Genomic DNA, 23,049 nt, shown 5'->3' with positions numbered 1-23,049 from the left:
CATAAAGGAAATCTTTAGTGGAGGCAAAAATTATGAGGGGAGTGAATCCATTGAAAAATGAATGTTAAAGATTGCTTCTACATGTAATTGGAAAAAGATAAAATAATAAGTAGTAAAAAGAATAAATGGGAGAGGAGCCTAGAATTGCTAGGTCTTAAAACTATATTACAAAGCAGTGACTTTAAAACAATTTGTTACTATTTTAACAAATTTAGGGGTCAATGAATGGAACAGATTAGGTAAACAATAAGCATTGTTTGTGTGTGTATATATATATATATATATATATATATATATATATATGTCTGTATGTAGTATAGTGTTTGATAAACCAAGACTAGGTAAGGGATAAGAATGTACTATTGACAAAATCTTTTGAGAAGGTTGGTGAACAATCTTGCAGGAATTATAAAGTCCAACATCTCACATCATATAACAAGATCAGCTTTAAATAGATAAATAATCTAACATAAACAAAATCGTGAGAAAAAGAAATTACCTTTCAGATTCAAGAATAGCTGAATAACTCATGAAGAAACTGGGAATAAAGAGGATCATATAAGATAAAATTGACACCTTCAATTATAATTTTTAAAAAGTTTACACAAAAAAACCCAATGTGGCTACAATTAGAAGAGAAACTAGTAATTGGCGGTTGATGGGGGGAGTGGGGAGTGTGGATGGAAAAAAGGCCAGCACAGAATCCCATAGCAAGTTTTTCTGATAAGGGCCATATCACCAAGCATATAAGAAAACGATTTAAGTTTCTAAGAATAAAAATTATTTCTCAGTTAATAAATGGCCAAAGGGTTTGAACAGGGAGTTTTCAAAGGAATAAATATCAATTATGATTTGAAAAATTACTTGAAATTGAAGCTAATAATCAGAAAAATGCTAATGAAAACAGTTCTAAGGTTCTATCACATGCCTATCAGATAGGCAAAGTTGGAAAAAAAAGGGAAAATGACAAATGTTAAAGGAGATGTAGGGAAAACAGGCACAATCATGTACTGCTAGAACCAAGAATTGGTCCAACAATTCTGGTTAAACAATTTGGAATTATAAGTAAAAAATAAGTTCCTAAATTGCACTTTAGATCAGAGATCAGAGAAAGAGGAAAAGAACACATGTACAAAAATACTTATAAGAGCTCTTTTTTCTAGAGGCAAAGAACTGGAAAATAAGGGGCAGGAAAGAGAAGTAAGCAGAAGCAAGATAACATTGTATACAATAACAGCAATATTGATCAACTGTAATTGACTTAGCTCTTCTTAGCAATAAAATGATCCAAGATCATTCCAAAGAATTCAGATGATACTATCCCACTTTCACTGAAGGAAGTGAAGGATTCTGAATACAGATGGAAGCATACTATTTTTTACTTTTTAAATTTTTTTCATAGTTTGGGTCTGTATTTTCTTTTACATTATGACTAATATGGAAATGTTTTGCATGAATGCACATATATAACCTATATCAAAGTGTTTACTCTTTCAAGGAGGAGTAGGAGGTAATGAGGGTTAGAGAGAGAAAGAACTTGAAATTCAAATTTTTTAAAAATGAATGTTAAAAATTGTTTTTACATGTAATTCGGGGAAAATAAATGATTAGTCAAAAAGATTTTTAGACTACTTTTTTCATTTATTCAACTTAGGATTTTGTATACAAACCAAGTCACAATTTGCAAGCACAATGACATCCCTACTTTCCTCTTTCCAAAATACTAAATATATTAGTGTCCTTGCAGAAGGAAGGAAAGAAGGTCATCAAATAAGGAATAATTGAATCAATTATAGTATAACTGCAGTGAAATACTATTGAACTCTAAGAAATAAAGGAATAGTTTCAGAAAAAATTTGGGAAGGTTTGTATGAACCTATGCAAAACTTATTGTTGTAAGGGAAACGTCCTTAACGAGTTCATGAATTCAGTTAAGTCTTTGAGTACTTTTTGTTTCCTCAGTGGCTATTGAAATCCCATATTATATGCTTAATAGATATTATTAAATTGAATGTTATCAACTTTTCCATTGTTCACTAGAAAAATTATACTGTGGCTTTGGGTAGAATGATCTTCCCAAAATTTATATTTCCTCTCATTTTAAAATTCATTTTTTATTGACTGTTTATGTGGCTTGATGGACTTAATATTGGTGGATACATATTTATGTTTTTAGATCTTGTTGATATCATATTAGTTCTAAAGTCATAATTATGTGTCAAGTACAGTTAAAAATCAATTCTGAAAGCAGAGGACCTTCAGATTACACTTCTTATAATTACTTCTGCAGTCATCTTGAGAAATTACTTTGTGGGCTTTAATTTTCACATCTTTAAAATAAGATTGGACTAGATTATCTCTTTGAGATCCCTTCCAACTCTGGAGCTCTGAATCTGTAACCAGCTTTAAATTTATGAAACAAAATAATTTTTAACAGTATTTTATTATTCCAAATACATATGAAGATACAGGTAGGTTATATTTCTTTGCAGTTTTTTTCATTAATTCCCTTGAAATTCTTGATCATGTTCTTTCAAATGAATTTTGTTATTATTTTTTCTAGTCCTATAAAATAATTTCTTGGCATTTTGATTGGTTTGGTACTGAATTAGTAGATTAATTTTGATAGAATACCCATGAGTACTTGATATTCTTTCATTTGTTTAGATCTCTCTTTTTTTGCATGAGAAGTGCTTTGTAATTGTGTTTATATAATTCCTGGCTTTGTCTTGGCAGATAGACTCCCAAATATTTTATTTTAGTTATTTTAAATGGGATTTCTATTTTTCCTATTTGCTGCTGGACTTTTTGGTAACATATAGAAATGCCGGTGATTTTTGAGGGTTTATTTTATTATATCTTTGAACTTTGTTAAAGTTGTTTATTATCTTTAGTAGTCTTTTAGTTAATTCTCTAAATATACACATTATATCATCTGCAGAGTGATAGTTTTTTTCTTTTCCTATTCCAATTCCTTCCATTTATTTTTCTTCTCTTATTGCTAATGCTAACATTATTGAATAATAGTGGTGATAATGGGCAAAGTTGTTTTCCTCTTGATCTTATTGAATTTTCTAGCTTATCCCCATTTCATAAATATCTGTTAATTTTTTAAATAGATGCTACTTAGCATTTTAAGTAAAACTCCATTTGTTCCCATGCTCTTTAGTGTTTTAATAGGAGTGGGTGTTGTATTTTGTCAAATGCTTTTTTCCACATCTATTGAGATGGTCATATGATTTCTATTAGTTTGGTTATTGATATGGTCAATATGCTATTAATTTTACTGATATTGAATCTGCCCTGTATTCCTAGTATAAATAAATCCTACTTGATCATAGTGTATTATCCTGGTGTGATAAGTTGGTGTAATCTCTTTGCTTTTCCTTTTTACCTTGCCTTTTCTTCCAATACAATTCCTCTCCTATCCCAGTTTCTTTTTTATATTGTCACATTAAAGTCAACTTATACCTACACCCTCTAAGTATACCTCAGACAAAGATACGGATCTCAAGAGTTACATGTATAAATCTTCCCATATAGGGAGTAAAAATTTTAATCTTTAAAGAAGTTTGTTGTTTTTTTCTTTCCTTCCATTTATTTTTTTATGCTTCTCTTAAGTCTTGGTTTTGGAGATCAGTTTTTCTGTTCAGCTCTGGTCTTTTCATTAAAAAAGATTGAAAATCTCCTATTTCATTGAATGTCTACCTTTTCCTCTGAAAGAAAATGCTTAGTTTACTGGGCAGCTGACTTTTTTTTTTTTTTTAATTAAAGCTGTTTATTTTCAAAACATGTGCATGGATAATTTTTCAATATTGATTCTTGCAAAAACTTGTGTTCTAATTTTCCTGCCCCCTCCCCTAGATAGCAAGTAATCCAATATATGTTAAACATGGTAAAAATATATATGTTAAATATAATATATGCATACATATTTATTTTCTTGTGCAGCAAGATAATTATTTTTTCTAGTATAAAACAGGTGAGAGTATGTATTCAGTGAAATTGTTTGCTACAGTGATGGAGGAGATCCAGGGTAGAGTCCAAGTTTTGGGGATTTCTTGTGCAGAGTGAGATCCTGTAGATGATCCTGTTTGATGGATGTATGCTACATTGGAAAATTGTGGAGCCACCTGGAAGAGATCTAGTACCTCTCAAAAGATTTGGCTTGGATCATCTCCATAGGAAAAAAGAAATGAATGAAAATTGTTCCGATTATGACACACTTTTGAATGATTATTTGGAACAGATCATACAGATCTACAATGAGTTAGGCCTCAAGTTAAAAAGGAAAGTGAACTTATTTACCTTTGGGGAATTGTGTAGTTTCTTCACTGATTACAAGTTTCCCCAAAACAAAGGACCATCTTTTTAAGGGTAACCTTCTATTAGTGTTATATTGGGGCAATGAGATATGGAATATACTAGTCTCTGAAAAATTGAAGATGTATATTGCATAGAAGGTAATTAAGATAAATAGTTGATGTAATCAGGCTGCAATATGTAACCAATGAAGAACTTAAGAGAATAGTAGTAAAAGATGTCATTAGCAAAATGTATGGCAGAAAAAAAAAAGTTGGGCTTGATCATGGAGCATGGGATGACAAGATGATAGTGTTTAAAGTCAGCAGAAATGGAAGAAAGACTCCTAATTATTTGGACTGCCTATTTTTGGGAAGACAGACAATATTTGCACAAAATAGGGATGCGTGGATGAATTACATTCTATATCCTTGAAGAAAATATCCAAGTTGATAAGATCATCGATTCATTTGAGTGATTTAAATAATTATTTTTCTAAAGAGAATGATTTCTTGTATATTGAGCAAAATTGTTTTTCTTTGATTAAGTATCTCAGTGGAGCTTGTCATTATTGTTGATATGAATTATTGTTGCATAATATTATGATTTTGAGAGGGAAGGTACCGTAAGTGCCTAATGCTCTTATTTTATAGTTGAGAAACTGATATTTAGAGATTAAATATGTTTTCCAGCATCAGTCCACTAATGGCATGGCTGTCCCTAGGACCTAGACTTCCTAATTGACAGTCCTCTATTTCATTATCAGGCCTGCTTCAGAGTTTGGACTGAATGTTTAGTAAATCTAGAAGGGATGGGCTTTTCTTTGGTAGTGTTGATAATAGGATTTTGAGGGACTTATTTTCTAAATTCTTTATGGATTCATTTTTCTCCTAAAGTTGAGTGCTGGGAGATATTGGAGGGAGTTTTAGTTATGTGATGGTTGTCTTTAGTCTATAGAATTTTAATGTATTGGTATCCAATTGACTCATATTTATGATTTTTTTCCTGGAAATTTACATTTTGAGATTATTGTCCTATTGTTGTCTTCTTTATTAGGATTTGGAGTGGATCAGTTACGGGATGATAATCTGGAAACTTATTGGCAGTCAGATGGTTCACAACCTCATTTGGTGAACATCCAATTTAGGTAATATTTTGTTTTTCAATTTTTATGGGATATTTCAGGGGAGAATGTTATGATTTTAGTCCCAGTGGTGTAAATTTGAAAAACAATTTAAACTTATACATAGAACATTGCTCTTTTTTAAGATTTTGAGGTTAGTTCTGATCACCTAGGTGTAAATATCTTGAGGGCATGAATACTATGATTTATTAAGTACCTTAAACTGGCAATGCTCAGTAATTGTTGGTTGGTTAATTTCTGGAAGTTAATAAATCTCAAAAAGTGTGTTTTGCTAATGGCAGAATAATTAGCTTATTAGCAGATCTATAAGAAGTATGGCACATTCTTTAGCTGTTAACAAATCTTGGATTTGAAAAGGAACCTTTTACTTGTGATTTTTAACAGTTTTAACTATTGATGTCTTCATGTGATTGACTACAGTTCTAATCTAAGAAGCATAGGCAAGCAACCAATTTACTATGTTGCTCAGTTTATATATATTTTAAAAGATTCCATCATTATGATTTTAGAGTAGTAAAAATATATTTCAAATCTCTAAAACTAAGTCTGTGGTTTAAGTTGCTGTATACTTCATATTATCAGTGTATTTGTTTTGTTCCTTTTAAAAATTGATGACTTTTGTCTTCACATCAGTAATTTTGGGGGGATGAAGAGGAACTTTTCCCTCTTCCATACAGAATCTTTTGTAACAAAGATAATTCACAGTTGGAAAAACTGCAAGTCTCCACCAGTGATATATTTGTGTGCTTATTTCCCAGTTCCCCTCCTACCCACCCCCGATATTTAAATGTAATTATATGTAAAAAGAGGAAAAAAGTTTTTCTTTTGGATTTTTTTTCTTTTGAATTTAACCAGAATCAAATAAGATAAGCAATTCATATACAAAATAGCATAGACAAAGACAATTGTATATATGCCCATTACTGTATTTTATGAACAGCTTACTTTTTTGCATATAATAAATTCATAAATAAATGTTACTTCTCAGACTGTTCTACATTGTACATTTGTGTGTCCTACTGATTTTTTTTAACGCATTTAAAAAAATACTTTAGCAATTCTTTTCCTATTTTGTTGTGGTATCATTTTGCCCTCACACCAACACAAATAATAAAAGCAAAACCTTTGTATTGAATAATCAAGTGAAACAATCCCACCCACTTAGTACAGTTGAAAAAGTGTGTTCCATACTGTATGTTGATTTCTTCATCTCTCTGTCAGGAAGAGCTTGCTATCTTAGTGTACTGAAGAAATACTTTTTGCCTTTCTTTTTCCTGAGTTTGTGTCTTTGACAAGGGTAAGGTCCAAACCAGGTTTTTTATTGTGTCTGTCATTGAAAAACTTAAATAAAATAATTTATATTATTTTGGCAATTGTTCTTGATATTATGATAAATATTTTCACTATATTGCTGTATCTAAATTCCTTTCTGAGAATGAGGAAAAATATATTTCTCTCTTTACTCCTGAGATTTAACCCTCTTTTTATGTTTCATAGCAAGAAAATGATTTCATGCTTAACAAGAGAAAAGTTGATTTTTTTTCCTTGTGTCTTATACTCTGAAAGGTTAGGGAAGAAAAGTGGTCCCAGAATTACTCTCTTAATATGTTCTATAAACTGTAACATTTTTATCTGCGTGTGTGTGCGCACGTGCGCACACGCACACACACACACACACACACAGTGGTTTGAGCATCAGAATGACATAGGTGATGTAGACACCAGATGATGATAGAAACCAAAAGTTGGGGTTTAGTCATATGAAGAATTCACAATGGCCACTCTCTTTGGCAAAAGCTAGATTTATTTGGAGAAGAGGTTACAGACACATTAAAGAGATACAATAGATACCAGGAATGGCATATATGAAACAGAGTGGGAGAGCATATAGAGAACAAATTCTCTAATGGAGCTCAGTAGAAAGGGAGTGCCCCATGAGATTGGGACATGCCCTTAGCTGGCAGGCTAAATCCTGCAAAGGACAAAGCACCCTAAAAGAATTAGCTAGCTATAAGGAAGAGAAGTGGGGCTGGGAAGCATAGTGGAGTTAGAGGAGATACTACGTGGCATGGGAGAGGGGCAGGGGAAAGACATTATAAGGCATAGTGCCATGGCAGACTGACCCATAGGAAAGCAGCAGCCATGGGATGGCCCATAAGAAGATTATATAGGAAAACTAAACACCTTCCCAGAGAGTAGTTCCAAGATCATGGAGCTTGATCTCTATCAGAACCTCTCCCTGCCTGCCTCAAGAATTAATTTTTATCAATTCTTCTGCTAACCATAATTAATATTGAAGACCTCATCTCTTCCCCCCCCCTTTTTTAATTTAATTTTAATTTTTTTAAATTTTATAATAACTTTATATTGACAGAATCCATGCCAGGGTAATTTTTTTACATTATCCCTTGCACTCGCTTCTGTTCCGATTTTTCCCCTCCCTCCCTCCACCCCCTCCCCTAGACGGCAAGCAGTCCTATATATGTTAAATATGTTGCAGTATATCCTAGATACAATATATGTTTGCAGAATCGAACAGTTCTCTTGTTGCACAGGGAGAATTGGATTCAGAAGGTAAGAACAACTCGGAAAGAAAAACAAAAATGCAAATAGTTCACATTCATTTCCCAGTGTTTTTTCTTTGGGTGTAGCTGCTTCTGTCCATCATTTATCAATTGAAATTGAGTCTTTGTCAAAGAAATACACTTCCTTCAGAATACATCCTCATACAATATCGTTGTCGAAGTGTAAAGTGATCTCCTGGTTCTGCTCATTTCACTCAGCATCAGTTCATGTAAGTCTCGCCAGTCCTCTCTGTATTCATCCTGCTGGTCATTTCTTACAGAACAATAATATTCCATAACATTCATATACCACAATTTACCCAGCCATTCTCCAATTGATGGGCATCCATTCAATTTCCATTTTCTAGCCACTACAAATAGGGCTGCTACAAACATTTTGGCACATACAGGTCCCTTTCCCTTCTTTAGTATCTCTTTGGGATATAAGCCCAATAGAAACACTGCTGGATTAAAGGGTATGCACAATTTGATAACTTTTTGGGCATAATTCCAGATTGCTCTCCAGAATGGTTGGATTTGTGCACAGTTCCACAAACAATGCATCAGTGTCCCAGTTTTCGCGCATCCCCTCCAACATTCATCATTATTTTTTCCTGTCATCTTAGCCAATCTGACAGGTGTGTAGTGGTATCTCAGAATTGGCTTAATTTGCATTTCTCTGATCAATAATGATTTGGAACACTCTTTTATATGAGTGGTAATAGTTTCAATTTCATCATCTGAAAATTGTCTGTTCATATCCTTTGACTATTTATCAATTGGAGAATGGCTTGATTTCTTATAAATTTGACTCAGTTCTCTATATATTTTGGAAATGAGGCTTTTATCAGAACCTTTAACTGTGAAGATGTTTTCCCAGTTTGTTGCTTCCCTTCTAATCTTGTTTGCATTAGTTTTGTTTGTACAAAAGCTTTTTAATTTGATATAATCAAAATTTTCTATTTTGTGATCGGTAATAGTCTCTAGTTCATCTTTGGTCACAAATTTCTTTCTCCTCCACAAGTCTGAGAGATAAACTATTCTATGTTCCTCCAATTTATTTATAATCTCATTCTTTATGCCTAAGTCATGGACCCATTTCGATCTTATCTTGGTATATGGTGTTAGGTGTGGGTCCATGCCTAATTTCTGCCATACTAATTTCCAGTTATCCCAGTAGTTTTTATCGAATAATGAAATCTTATCCCAAAAGTTAGGATCTTTGGGTTTGTCAAACACTAGATAGCTATAGTTGACTATTCTGTCTTGTGAACCTAACCTTTTCCACTGATCAGCTAATCTATTTCTTAGCCAATACCAAATGGTTTTGGTGACTGCTGCTTTATAATATAATTTTAGATCAGGTACAGCTAGGCCACCTTCATTTGATTTTTTTTTTCAGAAGACCTCATCTCTTACACACACACACACACACACACACACACACACACACTCTGTATTTGAGGTGGATGTGTGTATATATGATTATTTTGAATATATGTAATTGTGTGTGTGTGTGTGTGTGTGTGTATAAAAGCTAGATTATGAAGCAGTCAGTAAGTTACATGTGTTCAGCTATTGTTGAAGAATGAGATGTTCCACATAAGAGAATCTTCCACATAAGTGCAGCTTATTCCTTTAAGGACCAAAATAAATTTTTAAAATTTAGGGTACTCTTGCCTTAAAGAATGTGACACAATCATGATTTAATATTGATGGTTGTAATGGTCCAGAATTCTGGAGAAATGTGTTAAGTCAGTGGAATTGATAAGGCAATGGTTATCTAGTTTAACATGGTGATTAATAGTTCTCTAAGTTCAGTACATGTACTTAGTACTTAATATAGTTCTACAAAATTGACACCTATTCTACAAGATTCACACCTATAATGATGTAATTATAATAGAATATATAAACTGGGACAAACCCAGCCAGAGACATTCATTCCAATCTCCCACCTTTGTGGTGGCTGGAGGCTGGAGGAGATATTCATTCCAACTTCCACCACTGTGGGGGACTGGAACAGACTCGGGGAAGACTGGAGGACTCAGGGAAACTTCAAGAAAGAGACCATCATGGTGGTCCTGCCTCCCCCACAAAAACGAAGAAACATTCCAAAGGACCTCCAGAAAGCTAGTTTGGGCCTCAGGCAAGGAGACAAGACTGTGAAGGAGATAATAAAGAATTCCCCATTTTTTGTTTTGTGCTGTTATTTTCCCCTTACAGCATGGTCTTCACACTGAAGAATACAAGCAGCACTATCACCTCTGGATGGTTGTAACAGGTTTTGATCGTGGCAAACTTTCAAATGGAGAAGAAGACTGAAGTCAGAGCAGGCATTTAAATCTCTCATCAGGCTCCTGGATCAGTCCTTTTATGTTTTGGCCTATTTAATTACCCTGATTAAAAAAGTCTTACTGGGGCTCTTCTTCCTTAACTCTGGAAGAATCCTTCCCATGAACAGCTCTAGTTCTTCTTAGAATTCTTATTCCCCACTTTGGGCGCTATATATTGTTAAGGGATAGGTCAATTCTCCAGAGCCTCCACATCTATGGATTATAATGTCTGAAGGAGTTGCAAGGCAGCCTTTGCTGATACAGATGTTGCGGAATGGGAACAAGATAAATTGGAGGCAGAGGGGAAGAGGACAGAGGTCAGACAATGCAAAGGCCTCTCAGAGAGGTCAGAGAACAGCAACGGCCGCTCAGTCTCCTTGTGTCGTCCTCCTCTCACAAGAGGTGATCCGTTCTGGGTTGGCTCTCCAGCAGCCACTGTCAGGTGGCTCCCGTGTATTCCAACAGATGGTGAAAGATGTTTTATGCTTCTGTAGAAAAATAGTAGATTGTTATTGTAGAACTTGATCAAACAAGGCAGTGTATTCATTTATTTTTTACTTAATTGTATTTCTTTGTTATGAGACAAGGCTCTATTTGGGATTTGGGAGCTGTCATTGGTGAATGATAGCAATACTTTTAAAAGCATAATCAAATATTTTTAAAGAAAAAGACATATGGGATGTATTTTTTCATCCAGAAATCCAGAAATCCAGAAATGTTTGTTATAGCCTATGATGGGCCTAATGAGGTGTTTTGATAGATCCATCTCTTTCCACTGTAAATGGCCACAGATTACTGTGCTTTTTGAGTTTTACCTATTTTTTAAACAGTTTTTATTGATATTTTTTGTTTGAATCTTTCATATCCCCATTTAACCTTTCATGTTCCTTTTTCCACAGCCTTTCCTTATAACAAAGGATAAAAAGGAAGAAAAATAAAATTTTGCAAAAATGACCAAGTTTGATATTGTCTACAATTCCATAGTTTTTCTTTATCTCCTTTACTGTCAGATTTATTTGTCACTTCTTACTGCTGTCAAAATATCTTAGGTGCTTTTCCAATAAAACCTCCAATTAGAATTTGCTGTATATAATCCACTGTGGATTGGGAAAACAGCTAGCTAAGCATTTCAATGATGCTTAAAATGAGAGTAAATGAAGTTTTGAGGACCTTTGTCAAGAGGAATATATATATGAACCTGATGTCATCTATTAAGACCACTTTGAGAATTCTTTTGCTTTCTCTCACCCCCTCCTACTTTGATTAATTGAATCAATGAATCAAAATTTTTTGAAGAATATAGAGGGCAGAGGGCAGTCCTAGGGAAATAAGAGATATCATAATAAAGAAAAGAGCATTGTAGCAGGTATCAGGAAGGTGTGCTTTTAGATATTGGAGTTCAGATACCAACTGTGTCTCTGACCTCCTGAGTCAAATTTTCTTCATCTGAACTTAGGGATGGTAGTCCTGACCTCACAAGAATTTAAAAAATTATGTGTATCAAATATATAAAAGTGTTTTGCAAAATTCAAAGCCACATGTAAAATATTGGTTACTATTTTTAAATTATTGTTAATAGCGATTGCTGGTCAATTACAGTCAAATCAAACCACAGATATTTATTGTCAACCTTCATGATCATGACGTATACTTTGAAGAATATAGCAGCATATCAATCACATGGCCCCTGTCCTTACAAAATTTACTCATGGGAAAAAAAGATTCAGATACATGAAATAAGTATGATATAATCTCTAATCTTGCTAAATTAGGTAGCACATAGAATAAAATGCTGTTAAGTGGTAATAAGATAGGCATCATTGTGAGCAAGACAATGAGTCAGAAAAATGCCATGGAAAATGGAAAGTTCTCATTTATCTATGAAAGTAGAAGATTAGGATAGCCAGAATGGCTGATATTACTGGATTATTCTAATTTCTTGATTATGTTCTGTATAAGTTTGCTAAATAAAATGATCAGATGCCTGAGGTGTTAATGTATTTATACTATTTTTCACATTCTCTGAATTATTCAGTTAGATATGTGATCTCATCAGTATGGTTTTTCTCTCCAAAGACATAGACTGCAATCCAGACATGATTGCCCTTCTTATATAACTATTTTTCATTCATTCTCAGCATACTAGAGATCTTTCTTACTTTCTCTTGATATCATAAAGATACCAATTGAATAATGGGCCATCGATCAGTTATCTTTTGCTCTCAATATGTGGCTCATTGAAAAAACAAAAACAAAACCATCACACATTTCTGAGGGATCCTTTACACTGTTGCTTTTGTGTATCTATATTATAAATAGAACACTGAACTTAGAATCAGAAAGACTGAATCTGAATGTGGACTCATGTGCTTTCTGACTGTGACCTTGGGGAAGTCACTTAAAATATGCCTCAATGTCTTCATCTATAAGGTGGGGGTGAATATAGTATTTTGCTCTTGGGATTTGAGTATTGTGAGGATCAGCTGAGAAAATACAGGCAAATTGTTTTGTAAACCTTAAAATGCTTATATAAGTGCCTGGCTCCATCCAATGTGTACTTCATTGGTCCTTTGGTGCTCCTCAGTTTTGATTCTTTTGCTACTGTGGTGTTCATGATTAATAGTCATAAAGTATCGTCACAATAATATTAATGTCATAAAGTTAACACCACTGGTTTAGAGAAAAGATTGGGGTCAATGAAAGACTTTTGTAATTTCCCCAAAACAAGCTAGCATACTCTCTTCTTGCTTGACTTTTAAGCATTATCTTTTTGCAGTGTCTTGTCACAGAGAGATAAATGCACATACATATGTATGCACACTCTTGTGTGTCTTGATAATAGGTGTTTGTCACTCATTTAGTGTTTCTTTGCAGATAGTTAAGCCAAATTTTTTAAGTGATTATGACTGTCATTTAAGAGGCTCTAAAAAAAATTCTGGGCCTGATAGTATGTTATCTGCAAAGACAAACATGTGGAAATTAGTTTCTATAGGAAATTTCCCTTTAATTGGGACTCATACTAAATTTCTATGATAGTGGCAAACAATTTTGATTAGCATATGTCTTTTTGTTTTTGTGTTTCACTTTGTATTAGTGTTGAGGATATTTAAACAAGATTATCTCATACCTTTCAGGGAGTCATATTATTGTGACATCTTTCACAGCTTGTTGGAGAAAGACTTTTTTTTTTTTTTTTTGGTTGTTCCATCTCTGCAAATACAGACTCTTAGATGTCTTTCTTTTTTTGGAGGGGTGGGAGAAAGTAACAAAAAGCTCCAAGATTTTTTTCATATCTTTGAAATTTTTTTCCCCTTCAGAAATATTGAGAATAAATGCTTCATTGATTTCAAGATTATATCATCTTCAGGATGGACTCCCTCTGTAAAAACTTGGTCTCGTTCAACTGTTTTTTTTTTTTTTTTTGCTCTCTAGTGTTTCCACTTCCTCAAAAAATTTATCTAAAAGTGAAGGTAGAGCCCCAATGCGGGTGGGGAAGGGGTTGTTCATTGCTCTTGAAAAGAATTTATTATAAAAATTGCTTAAGGCAATTTCCTTCTTTGGTCTGTTCTGTTTCTTTCTTCTAGTTTCATCCTTAAAAGTCTTGGATAACTGTTTTGTTGGGTTTTTTGCCAAGGTTCTTTATGTTATTTTTTTCTTCCCACAGCTGTTTGTTTTGTTAGACATTTCAGTTTATAATTTTCCATTTACCTTCTCCCTGTGATTTGGTAAATGAAGTTATAGTTTTAAAGTGGGCCTGCCGTGGACTATTACATCTTTCTGTTTGGCAAGTATTTAGGCCCTTTTAGATGATGGCATTGTTTAGGCTCTTTGGTATTTTTATGGCAGTTGATTTCCATCAGCTATACTTGTATATGAAACTGTTTGATGTCAGCATCTTTTAACATGTCCACTTTCCACTTTTTTGTTTCAAAATTTGTTTAAATTGATTAGGTAGGAGTTATTTTAATTTTACTCCATGTCTTCATCATTCTCCTAGTTTTAAATTAATTTCATCTTTGCTCAAATAGGTAACTTGTATACAGAAATGATTCCATTATTCGTAATATGTTGGTAAAGTTTCAGTTTGATTTTTGTGATGCTAATAATAATAAATATGATAAATTAGCAAGCATTTATTAAGTTTACAATATATTGCTGGGGAGGCAGCTAGACAGCTTAGTGGAGAGAGCACTGAGCCTGGAGTCTGGAGTAGGGAGATCCTGAGTTCAGATTCAGTTGCAGATGCTCACTAGCCAAGTGATCCTGGACAAGGCCCTTAACTTCTGTTTTCCTTAATCCACTGGAGAAGAAAATGGCAATGAACAGTGTGTGGCCTATGGGTCGCAGAGAGTAGACATGACTGAAAAACATAAGAAATACTTTCCCAGGCGTTATGCTAAGCTATAGGGACACAAAGAGAAAGCAAAATCAATTTTGCCTTCAAGGGACTTATATTGTAATATGGGAAGCAACATATAAAAATTAACACAGAGAGAACAAATCCATGCTGTACTTTCACAGGGGAAGAGCTTTTATTAAGGGGAAGAGGGTTGGATTAGTGAGTGATAATAGAGATGCAGTTAGAGCATATGTATTTTTAAGGTGGGAGCAAATTTGTTAATTATGGAACAAGCATTTATTACAAGGTTCAAGAAAACCTGGAGTAGGATATTAAGGGGGGAAGGGGGAGCCACATAGGTTTAAGGGGAATGGTAATGAAGAAATGAATAAAATGAGCTTTGAGGAGGGAGAGGGTTTTTTGGACAACAGGAGATTTATTACCGTAGAGATGGGGAAATGAAGGTGTGGCAATATAACTATTGAGAAATGAGTCCAAGAATAGTAACAATGAGTTCTTTTCATGAAGGCAGGTGATTAGGAGTGTAGGATCTACTCTTTAGGTGTTGGGCATAGCTTTTAAGATCTAAGAGATAATGAAAGTGACTGACACAGGAGATGATATATTTCTGACCTGCCATGTCCTGTGTATAATTAAAAAATTTTTTTCAATCAGCATAAATCTACTTTGTTCTCCTCCCCTAATAGAGAAAGAAAAACAATACCCCTTTTATACTTGTGATATCAAGCAAAACAAATTTCCACATTGGCCATGTCTTTAAAAAATGTGCATCATTCCGTACGGAGTCCTTTACCTCTAGCATATCATTAGTTTTGTGAACTCATTGGTGGTGGTTATACTGATCAGAATTTCTTCCTCTTTCAAAGTAGGCTTGCCTTTACCATATTTTTTTAATTGCATAAATTATTCTAGTTCTGTTCACTTTATTTTGGATCAATTCATATAATTTTTGCTGAGTTTCTCTGAAACCATTCCCTTTATCATTTCTTAGAGCACAGTAGTATTCCGTCTCATTTATATGCCATATCTTATTTATCCATTCCCCCTATTGATGGGTATCATTTTTAGATTCCCCTCTGCTATCTTAAAAATTGCTATAAATATTTTTATCTATAATTAGAGGGTTTTGTTTTTTTTTTTTTGCTTAAGACTAATCTCCCACTTAATCTGTCCTTCCACTAATTCCTTCTTCCTTTTTCCCTTTTCCCTATTTCCCTGATAAGTGAAATGTATTTCTGTACCCAGCTCTGTTTATTATTCTTTCCTTCTTTGCCATCTTTAGATGAGAGAAGGCTCAGGTGTCTGTTACTTCCTCTCTACCTTCTACTTGTTTGTATAAATGTCTGTTCTGATTATACGAAAACAGTTTTCCATAATTTTCCCTCCTTGATCCTCTTTCCTGTTCTCTGAAGATCATCAAGACATAGTGGAACATTGCTTGATGTCCTGGGAATAATTTGGTGAGCTCAGGAGGTGATTTGGGTCTGGCCCTGTGCCTTTGGGAGGTTAGACAACCTAAGGAGGTAGCCAGAGAAGGTTTGTGCTGCTCCATTCACCATGTCCAGCATTTTCTAATTTTGTTCTTGAAGGAGCTATCACTGATCTATTCTAGACTTCTCATTCCTTACTCCTGATCTATATTTTCCAATACTTTTTTTTGTGTGTGTGTGCATCTTAATGCCTACCTGAGCATTGGAAGTCATTGAGTTTCAAAGTACATGTTGATTTAATTTGAAGGGTCTTAAGTCATTTATATAATTTCTCTACTACTTTTACTCTGCAACAAATATTGACATTTAAACTGAATTTTCATGATCATTTTTTTTGCAAATGTTTATTGTTAGCACTGCAATATGAAATGACCAAAAGTTCACCAAAGTGCTGTCTTTCTTGTTTCTTGTATTTAAGTCATATCATCCTTGAGTTCAAAATAAAGACTCTCCCTGAGTTCATAAGTTCCACTGACTTTTATTATAGCCTATATGTAGATCACTACATTCTCCAATCTCTTCATCCAGCCATAACTTTTTTCTGACTTTCAGTGTCTTACGTCTAACTGCCTATTAAGACATCTCAAGCTGGATGTTTTGTAAATATTTAAAAATTCATGTCTTTCCTTGAACATCGCTATCACTCTGGTACAGACCCATGTCACCTCACTTTGTCATGTCTTGGTGGCTGATCCCCCTCAAGTCTCTCTCTCTGCTCTACGTCATTTTCTACTCAGTTGTTCAAGTGATTTTTCTAAATTGAGCACAAGACTGACCATTCAATGAGCCTGAGCTGCAGTGGTTCCCTAGTACTTCCAAGGTCAAATAGAAAATCTTTTCTTCGATTTTTAAAACCTTTCATAATCTGATCTTTTTCCTATTTTTTCAGTCATACAAATTGTATCTCTCTTATTGGCTGTCCCCCATGTCAGAAATCTGTTCTTCCTCATTTCCACCTTCTGGCTTTCCTGGCTTCCTTCAAGTCCCAGTTTAAAGTTTCATTTTTTTTACAAGAAGGTTTTCCTTAGCCCCCAGGATCTTTGTGTCTTTTCTCTGGGATTATCTTCAATTTATCCAGTGCATATCTTTACACCTAGTTGTATACATATTATTCTCCATTCTACTATCCTTGAGAACTTGAGTGTTTTTTGCATTTCTTTGTATCCCTAATACTTAGTGCCTGACATATGGTAAATGTATCAGTGCTTTTTGATTCTTTACCAGAGACATTTGTTTCTTATACTGTTTTTTACTTATTCATAGAAGAAAAACAACAGTGAAGACATTATGTATTTATGCAGACTACAAATCAGATGAAAGCTATACTCCAAGCAAGATCTCCGTCAGAGTAGGAAATAATTTTCACAACCTTCAAGAAATCAGAGTAAGTCAATTATAGCTTTTCAAATGTACCATCTTTTAGTTCTTTGTTCTGTAAATTATTATAATAGCTTTTTGATAGAAACAAGTTATTATAATGTAAAAGGAAAATTTTATGCATTTTTAAAGTTATAATTTCTGCATAATTCTCTTTTGGAACTACCTTAAAAAATATTTCATTTTCCTTTTTTTCTTGAATTTTATTTGATGATTTATAAGGATTTTTTCAGAAAGACCATACTTTGAAATTGTAAAATCAAGAAGCCCATCATTGGCATAATTGCTAATAAAAATAGTTAACTTTTATTAAGGACTTTACAAATATTATTTCATTTTATTTTTACAGCAACACTGGAAAGTTGTTGGTAGGTATTGCTTATTACCCCCATTTTACAGCTGAGGAAATGGAGATAGAAGTTAAATGATTTGCCTCAGCTCTCACAGCTAATATGTTTCTGGGACAAGATTTGAGTTCAAGTTTTCCTAATTCCAGTTCCATTGTTCAGCCACATTGCCACCTCACTGCATCATCTAGAAGGGAATTTGTTTTGCCTGACCAAACAGAATTCCATGGTATTCATTAAGAAACTTACTCCTTACCTCCACATAGAATGTCTATTGTCTCAGAACAGAGATTGAGGCTTATGGGTTTTGTTTTAGTTTGTTTTGTTTTTGATATGGCTAAAGGACATAAAGTTTCTTTTTCTCTTTGATGTATTTTCTATATCAAATTGTATATGTGTTTAACCATTCTTGATTCATTTCAAATGAGAGGTATATCAGTACACTTTTCACATATCTCAATCATTAGAAATCACAAATTACATTCCCTTCCTTCTTCTGTCTTCATTAATTTATGCCTCTTTTTACCATCCTTTCTCTTTGTTGTCTTAAAACCCTTCAAACAGCATCAATTCATCTCCAAAAATCTATTTTTCATTTTTAATTCTCTAAATATCCTTTGAAGACATTAAAGTTGGGATGTTTTCTTCTTCCTATTACGGTTAACTTTACAACTACATACAACTCCTTAACACTGCTCAAATTTGAAGTAAACTTTTCTAGTACATTAAAGACTGACATTTTTCCTGTGTAGGATTATATTAAATTTTTTCAGATAAGTTATTCTGTAACATTTGGGCACTTTTACTTAAGATTTCTTGAAATCTGCTATCTAAGATGTTCTTGTTGTGGTTGTTAGAGTCAAGTAATTCTTAAATTATTATGTCTCCTTGGCCTGTTTCTTAGGTTAGTTGTTCTCTATGTCATGTATTTTATATTTTTTTTCAATCTTTTGTTTTGATTTAATTTCTTGCTCTCTATAGTCATCAATGTTTTGTTTTTTCTCATTTTCAGAGTGAGTTGAATAACATTTGCCATTTTATGTTTTATGTTCTCCCTTCACTTCTTTCCTTCAGAGCTTTCATTTCACTTTTTAAAATCTCTAGCTTTTTCTTCTAGGTATATTCATGGAGTTATCATAGAATTTTAATTTTTTTTTCTTTTGAGTCCCTGCTTGCAATTATTAATGTTATACTTGCTTCTAGGTTGTGTTTTGGGGTATCTCTGAAAATGATTCCTTATCATCATTGTTACTTTCTTTGGTTTATTTATCTCTCTTTGCTTAGTTTTTAAATTAGTGCTTCATGTCAGGGCCAAGTTGTACTCCCTACTGTGCTTTAAGGTGAAGTGATTACTCTTGATTGGTCTCATACCGGATCACCTACATTTCTACTCTGATCTCTTGCTCCCATTGTAAAGTGCACTTGAATTTCTGAGGTTCAAGTTGATTGAAACTTTAGGATCTTCTGTACTGTCTCCAGAAAGAAGGGTAAAGAACTCAGAACTCTATGGCATCCTGACTTTCTTCGTGATGTCCAGTGCCCCTGACATGGCTTCCTGATCAGCCTAGGATTTTCTGGCAGAGCTGTCCCCAGATTGGAGTCCTGCTGGTTCTACATGTCTTTGATGGGGCTGGGAGGCCACTTGGTATGACTGCTGGGGCTTTGTGGACCTCCCACTTTCCTCTTGTCCTTGGAATTCGAGATGGCTTTTTGTGAAATTCTAGAATGTGAAAAACTACTTATTGAAGTTTCCTGTTAGATTTACTGATTTTTTTTTTTTTTTTAAACATGATGGGATTTTAGATTTTTGCTGGAGTAATTGGAAGAGAACTGAGCTGCCTGTTTGTTTAGAAACCTATATTAGCTGAAAGGCTTTAGTGTGATTTTAATCTCATTTTTATTTGGATCTCATGCATTTGTAGCCTTTTTTTCAATTTGTTGTTCAGATCCCTGTTGCATTTATTATTTAGTGGTCATTTATGAAATGGTGAAAACCAATTTTGATTCATTTGGGAGAGGTAAGCATGGACTGTTTGAAATGTCCACTAGATGTCATTGTTGTCCTTAATTGCTAGGCTTAGGTCTTATTTCTAATAATCACTTTCAATGGCAATGTTCTTATTTCACACTGGTTTCTTTTATTTTTACACACACACACACACACACACACACACACACACACACACACACACCACTGTGTGTATATGCATGTATATATACATATGTGTGTATATACATGTAAATTCACTGTGTATATTTATGTCTATGTCTGTCTGTCTATACATACATTCATACATGTATAAATATAGACTTATAGATACACAGATTACCTATGTAATTTGGAAAAAAGAAACTTTAAGTGAGAAAAGACATTTTGGATTCTTTTAAAAGTATTACTAATTTTTGATAGTAACTCAGTGTCCCAAATAGTTCAGAACTATATTTTTGATATAGTAGTTGTAGTCAGCTTTGCTTTTATGCATGCTTAATGGTAAAAATAGAGTATAAAAAATTCAGAAAGCTGGAGAAGAAAATTATTCTTTTTGGTAATCTCTTTAATTTTGACTTAAGTATGGCAATACACACATCAATGCATGTACACACACACACACGCGCGCGCGCGCATCCATGTGAAGAATTCCACCTTTTTCTGTAAAAACAGTAACACTAAATGTATCACACAGTCATAGAATCTTATACCCTGCAGTTGGATGAGCACATGCAGCTTGTTTGACACTAATAAAGCAAAATCTTTGGCTGCTGCTGTAGAATGTTATCACTGAATACTTTGGAGCTCAGAACCTTGTAGAGAATTGGACTGATATTTAAATAGCTTCTATTTGATGAATTTATTTAGCCACTTTCCTACTTTTATAAGTAGGGAAGGAGAAGAAACATCACTGTTTTCTTTTTTTTTTAAAGCCAAAATACTAGGCTTACTTTCAAATTCTTCCACTGAAAGTTCTACATTATTTTGCTTTATTGCTGGTTGTTCTGACTCAGAGGCTAAGACAGGTCATTAAATTAGTGTGGACGGTTACAAGATCTTTTGAGCAAAGTTATGTATAATCATTCTATTGGTTGTATTGGTTACATAATTATTTCCATTGGAAAATCCAATCAAATTTTAAAAAATTTTGGTTCTTTTCTCCCATAAATGCCTTTCAGTGTACAAAATTTAGTGTGTATTTCAGGTTGTTTTGACTTATTTTCTTATGTAAGTCAGATCAAGAATCAGTAATATAGTAAGCACCTACTATGTGTCTGCACTATGCTAAGCAAGCACTGGAGATACAAATAAAGGCAAAAAAATAGTTCCTTTTCTTAAGGACTTCCCAATGTAATGGGGAATACAACAGGCAAATGATATACAAATAAGCCATCTAAGAATGAATTGGAGATCAGCAACAGAGGGAAAGCACTAACATTAAGTGGGGCTTATTGAGGCTTCTTGTAGAAAATGAGGTTTTTAACTGGGACTTGAAAGAAGCCAGGAATTAGAGATGAGAGGGAGAGAAATCTAAGCTTGGCAGAAAGCCAGGGAAATAGGAGTGGAGAAAGGAGGTGGCCTGTCCTGTGTGAGGAGGAGCAGTGAGGCTTGTGTCAGTAAGAAGACTGGAAAAGTGTGTGTAAAGGGGTGTCCAGGTTAATTTGGGCTGTTAAAGCCAAAGGGAAGATTTTATATTTGATTTTGGAGGTATTAAGGAGCCACTAAAGTTTATTAAATGGGAGAGAATGGTAGTGACATGGTCGGCCAGTGATTGAAATAGTTCAGGAGTGGGATGATGAAAGCCCAGGTGATAGTGGAAGAAGTATTAGAGGAGAAAAGATGGTGTGCAGGAGTTTTGGGAAGATCTTTGCAACAAATTGAATATGGAGAAGTGGGAGAGAGGATGTCAGCCAGAAAGTTTTAAGCATTCTAAAAAAGGGAATCTTGGGGAAGAATTTATTGCTTTCCTCTCTACCCTCCAATCAGAGAGGAGAGGCAGCTGAGACTGCCAAGGAGATATTATCAAAGCTGAACCAGTATCCATAATGATGAGATATTGGGTGATGAGCACATCGTCAGGGAGTCATGACATTCCAGGATATGAAACCAAACAGAACAGCTAATGAGAAAATAGATGATGATATCCTTAAAAGAATTGGAAAGTTAGGAATAGCAGAAGGTTTTAAGAAAAAAGAGGATTATTTTAATTTGGATATGCTGTTTGAAATGTCTATAGGACATCCAGTTCGCGATATCTATTAGGCATTTGGAGATGTGTAACTGAAAGTAAGAAGAGAGGTTGGGACTGGTTAAATAGAACTGAGAATCATCTGCATAAAATATGGGAGCTTTTTTGATCACCAAACAACATAAAGAATGAAAGGAGAATAGGAACCAGAGTAGAGTAATGGGGTTTATTCACAGTAAGCAGGCACCTCCTGGGGGAAGATTCATCAGGGGACACTGAGAAGGAGCAATAAGATAAATAAAAGAAGAACCCAGAGAGAGTAATGTCACAAAAAAATCCTAGAGAGATGAGAGTGTTTAGGAAAAGACTGTAAGAGATGTCAGGAAGAATGAGGATGGAGAAAAAAATCATTAGATGCTTTTATTAGTAATAACTGCAGTTTCATTTATGTAACATAAACTGTAATTTTTATATTAATTTTGTTATTTATTGGTAATATTAATTTATAAAATATGTGGTCAGAAGAAAAGAGAAACTTTTGCTACTCATTTTTTAACTTTTTTTTTTTTTTAAGATAGTAGAATATTTTATTTTTATTTTTGGTGACATTTATTAAGTCCCTTTACTAAGAAGTAACTGTGTCTGCTGACTGACTGTGATTGGGAGGTATCTCTATGAGATTTGGGAGGAATAGATAACCAGAACTCATGACTGTAGTAGTTCTGTGGGCATGTAATTTAGAAATCTCAGTACAACTTGGGGAAGTAGATCAAAGAGTACTTCACAAACAGATGGACCTATTAGATATTCTCCAAGTGTTTCAACTCTTTTTTTTCTACAAGGATTTTACTTTATTAAAACAAAAATGTCTAGTTTTCATTCTGTTTTTTCATGTCTCCTCAAAACATTACTGTTTGAAGATCAGCCTATTCCACTGACATTATCAAAAAG

At 33.9% G+C, this 23,049-nt stretch overlaps 1 protein-coding gene across 7 annotated transcripts in view; it reads left to right on the top strand.

Moving 5' to 3' along the window:
- Positions 1 to 23,049, top strand: part of ANAPC10 (anaphase promoting complex subunit 10) — a 95,104-nt gene that overhangs the window by 13,173 nt on the left and 58,882 nt on the right. For 5 of the 7 annotated variants that reach the window (XM_051966338.1, XM_051966339.1, XM_051966343.1 and 2 more), the window contains 2 exons: positions 5,359 to 5,449; positions 17,460 to 17,580. In XM_051966338.1, the coding sequence (XP_051822298.1) occupies positions 5,359 to 5,449; positions 17,460 to 17,580 (212 nt within the window). Of the gene's footprint in view, positions 1 to 5,358; positions 5,450 to 17,459; positions 17,581 to 17,922; positions 17,942 to 23,049 lie in introns of all 7 variants that reach the window. The other 2 variants (XM_051966345.1, XM_051966344.1) reach the window with 2 other exon arrangements.

The sequence above is a fragment of the Antechinus flavipes genome, chromosome 6 (genome assembly GCF_016432865.1).
Source record: "Antechinus flavipes isolate AdamAnt ecotype Samford, QLD, Australia chromosome 6, AdamAnt_v2, whole genome shotgun sequence".
Classification (NCBI taxonomy): Eukaryota; Metazoa; Chordata; class Mammalia; order Dasyuromorphia; family Dasyuridae; genus Antechinus; species Antechinus flavipes.
Note: the sequence above shows the minus strand (reverse complement) of the source record. Positions and strands in the feature narration are given on the sequence as shown.